The sequence below is a fragment of the Moschus berezovskii genome, chromosome 7 (genome assembly GCF_049115385.1).
Source record: "Moschus berezovskii isolate FMDL1 chromosome 7, NW_MosBer_1.0, whole genome shotgun sequence".
In the NCBI taxonomy this organism is placed as follows: Eukaryota; Metazoa; Chordata; class Mammalia; order Artiodactyla; family Moschidae; genus Moschus; species Moschus berezovskii.
This window is the reverse complement of record NC_142466.1, coordinates 29,371,024-29,385,738: the sequence shown is the minus strand read 5'-3', so window position 1 is coordinate 29,385,738 and position 14,715 is coordinate 29,371,024. Positions and strand designations below refer to the sequence as shown.

At 39.3% G+C, this 14,715-nt stretch overlaps 2 protein-coding genes across 2 annotated transcripts; one reads left to right on the top strand and one right to left on the bottom strand.

Moving 5' to 3' along the window:
- Positions 1-6,206: 6,206 nt before the first annotated feature.
- KLHL9 (kelch like family member 9) lies at positions 6,207-10,524 on the bottom strand. The gene has a single exon (XM_055428148.2). The coding sequence runs from the start codon at positions 9,975-9,977 to the stop codon at positions 8,124-8,126; it is 1,854 nt and encodes a 617-aa protein (XP_055284123.1). The 5' UTR covers positions 9,978-10,524; the 3' UTR covers positions 6,207-8,123.
- LOC148777293 (uncharacterized) lies at positions 10,003-12,692 on the top strand. Its single transcript, XM_088837772.1, has 3 exons — positions 10,003-10,064; positions 10,272-10,565; positions 12,574-12,692. Exons 1-3 carry the CDS (start codon positions 10,003-10,005, stop codon positions 12,668-12,670), a joined length of 453 nt encoding a protein of 150 aa, XP_088693898.1. The 3' UTR covers positions 12,671-12,692.
- The last annotated feature ends 2,023 nt before the right edge of the window (positions 12,693-14,715 follow it).

Sequence of the window (14,715 nt, the reverse complement as noted above, 5' to 3'; positions counted from 1 at the left end):
ATTTAATGTCCAAAAGGTATGAGGAAGTTGGAAGATAATCTTTTACTACTCATGCCAAATTGCTTTCTAAACTATGCCAATTGATAATATACTCAGTGATATAGGAGAGTAATTTCTAATCCAACAGTGGAAAACAAAAAACATTTCTCCAGTATCTGATATGAAAAAAATTAAGTTGCCCCCCTCAATAAATTTTGGTATTTGTAATGCAAATATTATTCCCTCATTTTAAAGACTCCCAATTAATGCAGAATAAATAGATAGCTCAAGACCAAGAATATCTCTCTTTAACAAAGGAATTCTAAATTCTAATTCTAGAGTTATCCCTATTAAAATTACCCACAAGGCACAATGCCTTGTATTACACCTAAAATCTGCTGAAAATATTAACCAATGCTTTAAGTTATGAAACAAATAAAATAAAAACAAAATTCTATTCAAAAGAGCAATCTACATGCCAAAGACAACTTGAATAAAAGATCATTACAACTGAAGAAAAAGACCCTAGTGTGCCCATATTATAAATAAGATTCTACTACATGATTTTAAAAAGCATAAAAATTCAGTGAGAAAGTAAAGATTATTCAAAACGTTGTTGTGAAACAACTGGATAATAACTTGGAAACAGAAAACTAGTGAAAAGCTGAAAAGCCATATCCATAACAATGACGTCAAATACCAGGGTAATTACATCACATGATGGGGAAAATTATGCAAAGAGAGCATTACAAAAATGACAGAGGAAAAACTAATTTCACTACAATGTAAGAAATACCTTGTGTAAGACATATATACTCAAAGAAAAAAGATGGGAATAAGATAATATTCTGAATATAAAAGGAATTTTCAAAATTCATCTTCATTTCAACCAGAAAAAAGAAAAGCTATTTGAACAAGAGACAAGCAGTAAATGCTACCTGATCACATTAAAAATAAGCACTGACAAAGCAATAAAATAAAGGACAAGGAATGGACAAAAACTGCAATATTATCACTAAAAGGTCAAAATGCAAAAAAGACATATTTGATTATTAAATTGAAGATGGAGATCAAAAGGTACAAGTAAGTCCCAGGTGTATAATGTTCAGCATGGTGACTATTAGTAATACTGTACTGTATATTTGAAAGTTGGTAAGAGCACAGATCTTAGAAGTTCTCATTACAAGAAAAAAGTGTATAACTATGTGTAGTAATGGAAGTTAATTAGGCTTGTGATCATTTCATTCGTTCTGTTCCGTTGCTCAGTCGTGTCCGACTCTTTGCGACCCCGTGGACTGTAGCCTACCAGGCTTCTCCGTCCATGGGATTCTCCAGGCAAGAATACTGGAGTGGGTTACCATTTCCTTCTCCAGGTTATCTTCCCGACCCAGGGATCGAACCCGGGTCTCCTGCATTGGAAGCAGACGCTTTAACCTTCATAATATATACTATATAGAACCATCCTCTGCTGGCTGCCATGTTTTGGGCTTCCCTCATGGTTCAGATAGAAGGCAATGCAACCCACTCCAGTACTCTTCCCTGGAAAATCCCATGGATGGAGGAGCCTGGTAGGCTGCAGTCCATGGGATCACGAAGAGTCGCACATGACTGAGCGACTTCACGTTCACTTTTCACTTTCATTGCATTGGAGAAGGAAATGGCAACCCACTCCAGTGTTCTTGCCTGGAGAATCCCAGGGACGGGGGAGCCTGGTGGGCATCCCTCTATGGGGTTGCACAGTCGGACACGACTGAAGCAACTTAGCAGCAGCAGCATGGTTCAGATGGTAAAGAATCTGCCTGCAATGCAGGAGACCTGGGTTCAATCCCTGGATCCAGAAGATCCCCTAGAGAAGGAAATGGCTCCAATGTTCTTGCCTGGAGAATTCCATAGATAGAGGAGCCTGGTGGGCCAAAGTCCAAGGGGTTGTAAAGAGTAGGAAACAGCTAAGAGACACTCTCACTTTCATCGAATCATTATGTTGTATGCCTGAAACTAATAATATGCCAGTCATAACTGAATTTTAAAAAATTGAACAGCCCTGTCCCCATAAAAATGACACAGGAAAAGAGTCTTTGTAGCTAACAGAACATTTAAAACAATAGAAAGGAGTAAATAATACACATATGAAAAAATGCACAGGCTCAATAAACAAAAAATTCAGTTTTCAATAATTAAATGTTAGTACAAACAGTAAATAATGAGAACTGCAAAGATTTCCTTTGAAATAGTCACTAAACACATTCTGGAGAAAAGACATATTCACACACTCCCAGAAATATTTTTCAAAAGCATAAAAGAGCCTACAGTATTTCACTCAGATTTTACTTAGAATTTATCACAGGGTAATAGAGATGGAAAAAGAGTATTAAATCTTGCTTAATTTATAATAAAAAGTTAGGGTTGGATATTTAAATATAATCCATAGGGAAATGGAAAAAATATTAAGGCATATTCATGGATAAAATATGGTTAGATATTTAACACTTTCAAAGAAAAGAATCTGTGAAAATCATTAAGACAAAATTAAAACATTATGATGTAGTACAAGGTCAATTAATAACTATCTTAATACTTCTCTGTATATGTTTTATGCTAATCACTTTATATTATTCAGTTCAGTTCAGTTGAGTGGCTCAGTCGTGTCTGACTCTACGACGCCATGAATCGCAGCGCCCCAGGCCTCCCTGTTCATCACCAACTTCCGGAGTTCACACAAACTCATGTCCATCGAGTTGGTGATGCCATCCAGCCATCTCATTCTGTGTCGTCCCCTTCTCTTCCTGCCCCTAATCCCCCCCAGCATCAGAGTCTTTTCCAGTGAGTCAACTCTTTGCATGAGGTGGCCAAAGTATTGGAGTTTCAGCTTCAGCATCAGTCCTTCCAATGAACACCCAGGACTGATCGGATCTCCTTGCAGTCCAAGGGACCCTGAAGAGTCTTCTCCAGCACCACAGTTCAAAAGCATCAATTCTTCAGTGCTCAGCATTCTTCACAGTCCAACTCTCACATTCATACATGACCACGGGAAAAACCATAGCCTTGACTAGATGGACCTTTGTTGGCAAAGTAATATTTCTGCTTTTTAATATGCTGTCTAGGTTGGTCATAATTTTCCTTCCAAGGGGTAAGCGTCTTTTAATTTCATGGCTGCAGTCACCATCCGCAGTGATTTTGGAGTCCCCCAAAATAAAATCAGCCACTGTTTCCACTGTTTCCCCATCTATTTGTCATGAAGTGATGGGACCAGATGCCATGATCTTAGTTTTCTCAATGTTGAGCTTTAAGTCAACTTTTTCACTCTCTTCTTTCACTTTCATCAAGAGAATTTTTAGTTCCTCTTCACTTTCTGCCGTAAGGGTGGTGTCATCTGCATATCTGAGGTTATTGATATTTCTCCCGGCAATCTTGATTTCAGCTTGTGCTTCTTCCAGCCCAGCATTTCTCATGATGTACTCTGCATATGAGTTAAATAAGCAGGGTGACCATATACAGCCTTGATGTACTCCTTTTCCTATTTGGAACCAGTCTGTTGTTCCATGTCCAGTTCTAACTGTTGCTTCCTGACCTGCATACAGGTTTCTCAAGAGGCAGGTCAGGTGGTCTGGTATACCCATCTCTTTCAGAATGTTCCACAGTTTATTGTGATCCACACAGTCAAAGGCTTTGGCATAGTCAATGAAGCAGAAATAGATGTTTTTCTGGAACTCTCTTGGTTTTTCCATGATCCATTGGATGTTGGCAGTTTGATCTCTGGTTCCTCTGCCTTTTCTAAAACCAGCCTGAACATTTGGAAGTTCACGGTTCACGTTTTGCTGAAGCCTGGCTTGGAGAATTTTGAGCATGACTTTACTAGCGTATGAGATGAGTGCAATTGTGTGGTAGTTTGAGCATTCTTTGGCATTGCCTTTCTTTAGGATTGGAATGAAAACTGACCTTTTCCAGTCCTGTGGCCAGTGCTGAGTTTTCCAAATTTGCTGACATATTGAGTGCAGCACTTTAACAGCATCTTTCAGGATTTGAAATAGCTCAACTGGAATTCCATCACCTCCACTAAGTTTGTTCGTAGTGATGCTTTCTAAGGCCCACTTGACTTCACATTCCTGGATGTCTGGCTCTAGGTGAGTGATCGCACCATCATGATTATCTGGGTCATGAAGATCTTTTTTGTATAGTTCTTCTGTGTATTCTTGCCACCTCTTCTTAGTATCTTCTGCTTCTGTTAGGTCCATACCATTTCTGTCCTTTATCGAGCCCATCTCCTTATAATTCTAATATAGATACATTTATTAATGCCCACCACCCACCCCATGGGCAAACTGGAAAATGTACTTTGGAGAGGTTAACGTACCCTGCTGCTGCTAAGTCACTTCAGTCGTGTCTGACTCTGTGTGACCCCATAGACGGAAGCCCACCAGGCTCCCCCGTCCCTGGCATTCTCCAGGCAAGAACACTGGAGTGGGTTGCCATTTCCTTCTCCACGTACTCTAAGGTCTTTCAATTGAGCTGCAGACAGAATGTTGCTTTGAAGTCTCAATAGTATGTTTTGGTAGTTTTGAGTGAAATTTTCTGCAGGTGTATATTTTGTCTTTATAATCAGAACAAGATAATTTAAATTAGAAACCAGAAGAATCTGAACATGATTAAGTGTTTACTTTGCAGGTAAAGTATAGAAATAGTACTCTAGGCAAGTGGGAAATTTTAAGTATGGATATTAATCTGGTTTAAAAATGCAATGTTTTTCCTAATGCACATGCATTTGATAATTAAGGAAAAAACATATACTACTTTCTAATACATATAGATTTTAGCAAACTTGGAGGAAGCCATAATAATACCAGTGTGTCTCTGGAAGTTGAACTTACTTCATCTTCCAGATTTTAGCTTAAGGTTTGGCATATTTGCAATATATTTGACACATGTCTGTAGAGTCCCTGCATTGCAGGCAGGAGACCCTGATTCGATTCCTGGATCAGGGAGATCTGCTGGAGAAGGGATAGGCTACCCACTCCAGTATTCTTGGGCTTACCTGGTGGCTTAGCTGGTAAGGAATCTGCCCATAATGTGGGAGACCTGGGTTTGACCCTTGGGTTGGGAAGATGGCCTGAAGAGGGAACGGCTAACCACTCCAGTATTCTGGCCTGGAGAATTTCACGGACTATACAGTCCATGGGGTTGCAAAGAGTCAGACACAACTGAGTGACTTTCACTTTGTACATAAGTAAATTCGCAATATACCTTGTATTAACATGTTACCTTTGAATGTGGAATCATTGATAATTTACACCTTCTGTTCATTTTTATTTTCCTGTACTTACCACAGGGCTTCCCTGGTGGCTCAGCAGTAAAGAATCCACCTACCAGGGCAGTAGATATGGGTTTGATCCCTGGATTGGGAAGATCCTCTGGAGAAGGAAACGGCCATCCATCCCAGTATTCTTGCCTGGGAAATCCCATGGGTAAGAGGAGCCTGGTGGGCTACAGTCCATAGGGTCGCAAAGAATTGAACACAACTTAGCGACTAAACAATAACTTACTGTAACAGACAAATTATTTTTACAATCAGAAGACTTAACAAAAGTCAACTTTTGACCCTATCAGAAAAACTAAAACAAGAAATTAAAATTTAACAGAATGTTTTATATGCTTACAGTTATCTTTTAAATATTGTTTTACAGTCTAAATTTTGTTAAAAAAAAAAAACTATCAGCTTGTTAAAACAGGTATCATCCCAATCATTTCAGTCACCTAAAATTTCCATATCTGTAAGGAAGGAATGCCAGATCTAATATATTTAATTAGCAAAGCACCAGTGAGTTGTCTTATGATTATCAAGAGACCTGAAAACTGCAGAAAATTATAAAGTAGAAGGATGAGAGGTGGGATGTGTGAGGCTGGAAGGCAGGGGGTATAGGTGAAGCAGTTAACTTACCTGGCTAAATAACATTTAACTACAAAACAATGTCAAACAGGGTCAAATGTAGCAGAAACCTTTTCTCAACAAGAAAAAGAGAAAAGCTTATGCAGAACAGTACCATTTCAGCATGTCAGAATTAGCACCAAAAAAGTAATACATCAAAATGACATAAAAATAAAGGAAATTTGGCAAAATTATACCCAAAAGGTCAAAATGCAAAAAGATGGACAAATTTGATCCCCAAAACTAACTGAATGCCCTGTCTTGTAAACTTCTAACAGACTGAGAAAAAAAAGTCAATGCAAGCAAATGCCAGTTAAATTATATTTATTATATAAAGAGATGCTGTAACGATATGAAAAAGAAAGCAACTCCAATAGGTATTACAAGAGCAAAGGACATTAACATTTGATTAAAGAGGAACACAGCTACTGAAAAAATGCAAATATTTAACCTAATTAATAATTAAAGAAATAATTGAGATGCTCTTATTTGATGCACGTATTGCAATTTCTACTTTTTCTATTTTCTAAATGTACTCAAATGTGCTATATTTAGTAATAAAAAATTGAGTCATTTAAAAAAATAGTAAGTATGAAATTTTCTGCCAATGCAGAAATCATTAAAGCATTAAAATGAAAAGGGCAGTGAGACTCAGATCCCTTGAAGCCAATTCCTTTCGTTTTGGTTCCTGAGATTGTCAATAACAAGGTTGTTTCTGATTTACACTATGACAATCTCCCAAGTACAGGGATATAAATATTAATAATATATGTAAATGTATGTATGTATATTTTTTCTTCAGGCAGGCAATTATTCCAGGGAAGTACCTCTTCAGATTCTTCAGAATCACTCACTTCAGAGGACTCATATGATTCCATTTGCTGATAAGGTCCCATTAAGACCTCCCCTTGTGGTTCTCAACCAGTAGGGATGCCTCTGGTATTGAAGAGGCTGAAGATTTACTTTAGCACTGCCTGTAAGACAACAGTGTCCTAGGCTTTCTATAGCTGGCTTCTCAGGGAATCTGAAGTTGGTCCTGTCCTTCAGACATAGCCAAAAGGACATTTTCTGATGTGATGCCAAAAGTACATCTTCCACTTGCTCAGCTCACAGCCTCAAGGCGGATCACACAAACCTCAGGATGCACATGGGCTGGAGCAGCACCAGAGCAACCACCTCAAATGAACTAGTCATGTCAGAATGACCAAGTTGAGAGACTGAACTTAAAAACCTACAGCTATGTTGAGCATGCTTTTGTCTTTTTCATAAGTTTTACTGAACACAAAGGTGTAAAGTAGCCGAGCCTAAATTTACTGAGCAAAAGCAATTCTCTGAGACTTGAACTCTGCTAAATAATCTATATAAAGGCAACTCTACAGAAAACAATATACAAGAAGGAAAAGTTAAGTTTCATCTATAGTAACGATTCAGTCAAATGACAGATTTGGTTATTAATAATTTAATGTTGAAGTCCTTATCTACATCACTGCAGTAAGACTACATAGACATTTATTCTCTAGTAGTGAATTCCCATTTGAGTAGAAATAGCTGCTATGTAGAAGAGTTTAAATTTACAGTTTCACTATAGCTGAAGTGCCAATCAATTTAAAAATTATATATGTATATACATTTGTATGTGTTTGGTAATGTATTTTCTCTCTTCCTCTCCCCAGAAAGAGATATGAAACCCTGACTTGGGGTTATACTATTTTTTGAGTTAATATTCCTCCAGTCTGCTGAAGAATTGTCACATATTCTGAATATACCCACACAATCTGGTGAGTCAGCAGCTATGTCACAAACCATGAAAAAAGGGAAGCAGCTAATAAGGCTTGGCGACCTTTTTTGTTTATTATTTTAGGTTATAGCAGGCATCCTCCCTTTGATGTTTTGTAGTCAAAGATGAAAACTTTCAACTTTGAAGCATAATGAACATAATTACACATTTACTTCAATCACCTACACTTTGCCTTACACAACACCACAAAAAGATATCTAACAATCATTTTTCTGCTTTTTACGTTGGTTAAAATAGCTATGTTGAATACATACATTTGCAGAATACATTTGTTAACCACTTGAAATACATACTAAGCCAAACAATACAAATAACATCAATTACCTTTTTAATCTAATAACTGTACCAATCATTGTAAGTAGATACAACTGAAGGGGAATTACAGGATCATCCTTGATGCACTGCAAAGGTATTACACCTTGGTCTTTAAGAATGATCTGAAGGTGCTGAAAGAGGTGATTCTCTGGAAGGTGACCCAGGATTTTCTTCAGGTGGAAAAACTGTGAGAGTACAAGCTCGAATGCCACCAAGTGACTCTGGAAGGTCAAAAACTTTATGCCACTCATCCTTTTCTGGGTCATATTTCTGGACAATTTCTACCATACAACGATTATTCCAAGAATATCCACCTACGACATAGATTTTATTTTCAAAGACAGCAACTCCAACATCACTTTGACCTCTTAACATGGCAGCAATTGGTGTCCACTGGTCAAGGGTTGGCGAATAGTATTCACAGCTTAGAACATCATCATAATCACTTGTTCCTCTGAAGTGATTGCCACCAATGACATAGAGCTTGTCTCCAACTGTACACATGCAATGCAGACCTCTGACTGTAGTCATTGGAGCCTTCTGTGTCCACTTGTCTGTATCAGGGTCAAAACACATGAGCTCATTTTGGAAAGTGTCATGAGTAATTCCTCCTGAAATATACATTAAGCCTCCATACACTGTTCCAGCATGGCCATAGTGGGGTTCACTCATTTTCGCAACATAGCTCCACTCATTCATTCTTGGATTATAACATTCTACAGTGGCCAGCTCACCAGCTGCACTTCGCCCACCAACAGCATACAAATGTCCTTTGAGGGCGCTCAAGTGAAAAAAGGTGCGCTTTTCATTTAATGATGCAACCTGCATCCATTTATTATATCGAGGATCAAATCTGAAAACTGTATCAACAGCAGTTTTTCCTTTTGTATCATAATTACTTTGACCACCAACTACATAAAGAAAGTTTCCAATGACAGCAATGCCATGCTGATAACGAGGAGCATCCATGGGGGCTAAAGATCTCCACTCTTGCGCCCTCTCATCATACATCCGTAATTCTTTACTGACAACCAGCTGCTGCCTCAAAACTCCTCCTAATGTAACCAAGTGTGTCGAATCAGATCGAATGGCGGTTCTGTCTGACTGCATCACTGGCTGCATATATGGCATCATTTGGTAATTGCTAGCTTCCAAAAGCAAATTCACACACGTATTGTCTGTTCTCATGAAATCTACTGTCTGCACATAATTGATGAGATCCTGTGGTGTCATCAGTGGAAATCGAATATTCTTCATTAATTTTGCAGCATAATCCATCCGAGGATCTTCCAACCTTAGCCAGCGACAGGCAGCCTTAAAGAGTTCAAGTTCAGTACAGTGCTTAAGGCTATTGCTAGAAAGCACAAAGGCAAGCCGTTCAAAAGGCAGTTTTAGAAACTCCCCAGTACTCAGTAAGGCAGGAAAATTCTTCAGAATGAAATTATTGACATATTTATCTACTTCTATAAGATTGTAGGTGTTAGCAATTCGTCCAACTTCAACACAGTTATCCAAAGAGACTCCTGAAATAAGAAACACTTTACAGAAGTCTAAAACAGGCAAGATTTGCAAAAAGCTGGCAGCTTCAAGAGTGTCCTGAAGATTGTCCATATTAAGAGAAAGCTTTGCAGTATAAATAAAATCAATTATTTTCTTCAGACCAACTTTGTTCACCCCGTGAAGCTTAATGCACATTAAATCCTGTTCTTTCATTCCACCTGTGAACATAGCCTTGAAGTAATCACTAGCGGACGCCATCATAGCTCTATGAACAGGGAAGATTTCATCTCCATCACCTGGTACCAGAGTCACATCGCAAAGCAATCCTTCTATTCTAAGTTGATCAAAACCTTGCAACACCACCGAACTGTGAGTATTGCTGGTAAAAAAACGTGTGGTTCCTGCCTTGCAAGGCTGTAAATGGGCGGAGACGCCCATTTCACCGTTACCAAGAGACACTTTCATGTGAACGCCTTCCTCTTGCACAAAGATGTATGCCGGACAAAGAGGTTACGACCGGAAAGCTTTAAAGGAAACGAGGATGTCCCAAGAGCAAGAGAGCCCGGTTTCCTTATCAAGGGCAAACTGTCACTGCAGCACGCCTCAGAACACAACAGTCACACATTGAAAATTGTTCTGCAGCTGGCCCACAGAGGGCTGTGGACCTCAAATCTGACTACTGTGTAGATAATTCATCACCTGAGGCAGTTAGGTGACCCGGTTCACCTGGTCCGGCCTGCGCCGCTCTTCTTCCCGCAGTTCTGCTCCGGGCCAAGGGGGAGGTGCCGCCACGTCCTGCGGCCCGGCGTCTCGCTCGACGGCGAGGGCCGGCACCTCAGAGAGCGGCCCGCCGCGCCCTCCGCTGCCCTTTGAGCGTCGCCGCGGCTACCGGCCCGTCCTGGAGCAAGGACCTGGAACACGAGCCTGGACCTGGAACACGGGCCGAGCCCCCAACGCCGAGCCGGTCCTTCCGGAAAGGCCTCGTCCCAGGATCCCCCGGGCTAGGAGCGGCCGTGGCAGCTACTGCGGCTGCGCAGCCGCCCGACCTCGCCAGTAGGCGGGCATGTGGGGGATGGGAGGATGTGGGCGGTGCCTCGAGCAGGCGGGGTTTGGGTCGGGCACGGATGTGCAGGGTGGGCCAGGAGGTGTCTTCGGGGTACTTTGTGTGTGGTATTATTAAATAGGAATGGGTGCGCGGATATTATTTTTGATACAAATCTTTCACTGCAGCTAAGCTGTTCCTCTAAATGAATACTTCGAGATTTACATTTCTTGGCTTCTGCCTTTTGGATAACAATGAAATGCAGCTTTTCTGGAAGCTGAAACCTGGCAGAAGGCTTCCTTAGGGGGAAGATGCTTTTAGTTTTCCTCTATTAAAAAAAAAAAAAAAACCTTTGTTAATTCTTATCCCACACTCGGAGTGCCCTGGCAGGTCAGTGGTTAGGACTTGGCACTTCCACTGCTGTGGCCAGGGTTCAAACCCTGGCTGCAGAACGAAGAGCCCTCAAACTCCTCAACCAAAAAAAAAAAAAAAAAAAATCCTATCCCACACAGTTTAATAGACACTTCAATTATAACTCTGGGTACATATTTTCAAACTTTAAACATTTAAAACAGGTCATTTGCCTCTCTTAAAATACCAAATTATGACCATGCTATGTAAATAATATAGGCTGAATTTTTGCCATGCGGCAGAATTCCATCAGTAAATTTTTCGTGCTTTTGTTTTCCACTCACAAGTTTTTAAATGATAGACAATTGTCATTTGTTCCTGGATATATACTTCCTTGTTCTCCAATGTTATAGACTCCGAGCACAAAACTTCCCGTTTTGGGATAAATCCTAACGTTAGAATGCTGCTTGAAGACATACAAAGTTTTTTTTTCCAAAATATTGTCACCAGAGATGTTTTGAAAAACTACAAATTGGCACTTTCCATTGGCACTTGCCGTCAACCTCTACAAGGATTAAATAAATCACTCCTGCTGTTGTAGCTGCTGACCTTCAACACCACTTGATGTGTGTTCAGAGTGGAGATCAGAAAGGAGGCACTCTTGTGCTCTGGAAAAACTGGCAGATAGATATTTTCAGGAGCTGATTTTAGGAGCACAATGCTTGCATCTCTTCATATCTAGAAAAGCACTAAATTCCTTCATGGTGATATCTGCTCCCTTGTGACTAGCAATACCTTCTGCAAAAACACGTGCTTGATTGCATATACCCCTCTCTTCACCTTCCCTCTACCTCTTTGGAGCAGTTTTCCAGAGTATGTGAAGTGCTATCTCCAGGGCTATAGTCCTCATTTTGCCCCGCAATAAAACTTAACTCGCAATTCTCTTTAAGTACTTTTTTTAAGTCGACACTTTGAGTGTATATTTACCCCGCTACTGATCTTTCCCTTAATGGATATTTTATTAACTTACATTAAAAAAAATTCAAATATAGTTGATTAACTTATATTTTAAAAATTACTAGTCAATTTAAATTTGGGTATATGAATAAATGTATACTTTGGGCTTCCCTGGTGGCTCAGAGGTTAAAGCGTCTGCCTCCAATGCGGGAGATCCGGGTTCGATCCCTGGGTCAGGAAGATCCCCTGGAGAAGGAAACGGTAACCCACTCCAGTATTCTTGCCTGGAAAATCCCATGGACGGAGAAGCCTGGTAGGCTATAGTCCACGGGGTCGCATAGAGTCGAACATGACTGAGCGACGGAACGGAACGGATACTTTGACAACTGCTTCCAACATTTTCCACAGTTTGAAGTTATTACTGTCTTTTACATCCTTCCAGTTTCTTTATGTATAAGCTAACTGATGAGAATATAGATATATTCTTTTATTACACTCTCCCTTGTTTTTATATAGAAGATAACATACTATACTCACTGTTCTGCTCCCATCTTTTTTAACCTGGAGATCTTAGTCATTTATAGAGAACTTCTTTATCTTTTTAAATATCTGTATTGTTTCCTACTGAATGGATGGGTCCTACATTATTTGATTAGTCCCCTAAAGATGGACATTTAGCTGGTTCCAATGGTCTTCTGTTGTTTCTGGCAGATGGCAGCAGGTCCAAAAGGACTGGGTCACTGCTATGTTTCATCAGAGGCTTCAGCAAATCTTCAAACTGTTCAGAAGAAGAGGTTGGTTGGAATGAGACCAGCATGGAGGAATTCTTCACTGGGTTTTATCCACATGGACAAGTCCTGGAGGCCTGCTAGAAGCTGGAGACAGAAGAACTCCCCTGAACTGTGAAAATTCCAGAATGGTTGTGAAAAAGCACTTTCAAGGAAAAAGTTTCTCTCTGGAAAAGAAAGAACAGAGCTGCAATACCTGGGAAGTTATCAGAGCAAGGAATCATGAAATCCTTCTTTTTATTATCAAGCTTGCAAGAGAGTCTAAGAGCTGAGGAATTAGAGGTATGTTCTTAAACAATTACTATTGATGGATACAACTCATCATGCCCCCACATGTTAGTAATTTCAAAAGCCTTTTTCTTTCTGCTTTCATCATAAAATAAATGGATTAAATTTGTCAAAACATTTATTGGTAGCATTAAACAACTATAAGTAAAATCATTTAGTTCATAGCAGGCACCAGAAAATTGCAGATAATCTTGCTAATGTACTTATATACGTAAAAATCTATTTTACTATATCTCTTGTATTTCAGTATTTTTGTTTGTTTTGTGCTAATTACACAAGTGTTCATCTTTTTATTTTAAAATTATTTATTATTTAAAGTTTTACTTTCAAATCGTTTTGCATTTGTTTCTCTTAAAGAAATTAATGTCAAGACTGATTTCACAAACTCAATTAAAGGGTGGAATTGCAGTTCATTCATTCATGTCATTAAAGTTATGTATCTAAATCACTGATTTTATGCCTTCGAAGGATTAAAAGGTGAGGATGAAGGAAGAAAAGGAAGTGTCCGCCCTCTTGGAACTTCCTTTTTTGCTAGAAGGAAACATAAAAGTATTAATCAATGGGTTAATTCAACTACATTATATACCATAGGCAAAAGAAAAGGCTTCTGTCACCAAAAACTGGGGGATGCAGTTTCAGGACTCTAAGACTTGATGCTGGATGTGCAGGTGTAGAACTTAACAGAGTGCTATGGCTAGAAGTGGTAACCTGGGAATTGGGTTATCCTGGTCCCGGAAAGCCCAGAAAGGAATGAGCACTTTTAGGAACAGAGAAGAGGAGGACCAAAAGCTGAAGCTTAGGAACCATCATGTGTTAATGTAGCGAAGAGAAAGAAGAAGGAACCTGAAAAGAAGCCCGGAATGGAATGCAACATAACAGGATGACAACCTGGAGACAAATGGTGACGAGAGAATGTTTCAGGAAGAAATACATTTAAAACGTGGTATCTTAGAGTAAAGGAAAATGAGGGCTGGTTTGGCAGAGTTAATTCTGCAGAATCCAGATTGGAGTATACCAACTAAAGTTAAATAGGAGAAAAAGATTTTGGAGACAGAATAAATGGAAACCTCTTCTGAAATTTATCTGTGAAAGGAGGAAGAGAACTAGGGTAGCACCTGGAAAATAAAAATGTATGTTTCTATTATTTGATATAATTTTAAAAAAATTACAAACATTTTTGGGGATAGATTTCAAGAAATACATGTAGTAGCACAAACCACATAAAAATAAATATTTTTTTTTTTTAAAAACTGCTTATCTAACGGGCTAAAATATTAAGCATCATTGTTAAACCATTTGTAAAGACTAGTGGGGCCAGAATGCCTTTTCATAGTCTCTGTTTGCTATTTTTAGTTCTTTTATTTATATTTCATTTTAAAACATTAACTAGTTGTATAGTGTCATTGTGAATTACGTTTTTGTGTTGTTTGATAGATGCTCAGTCATGTCTGATTCTTTGTAACTACATGGACTACAGCCCACCAGGCTCCTCTGTCCATGGAATTTTCCAGGAAAGATTACTGGAATGGCTTGCCTTTTCCTTCTCTAGGGGATCTTCCCAACCCAGAGATTGAACACAGGTCTCTGGCATTATTAAGGGAGGATTCTTTACCATCTAAGACACCAGGGAATTATGTTTTTCAGTTCAGTTCAGTCGCTCAGTCATGTCCGACTCTTTGCAACCCCATGAATCACAGCATGCTAGGCCTCCCTGTCTATCACCAACTCCCAGAGTTCACTCAAACTCATGTCCATCGAGTCGGTGATGCCATTCAGC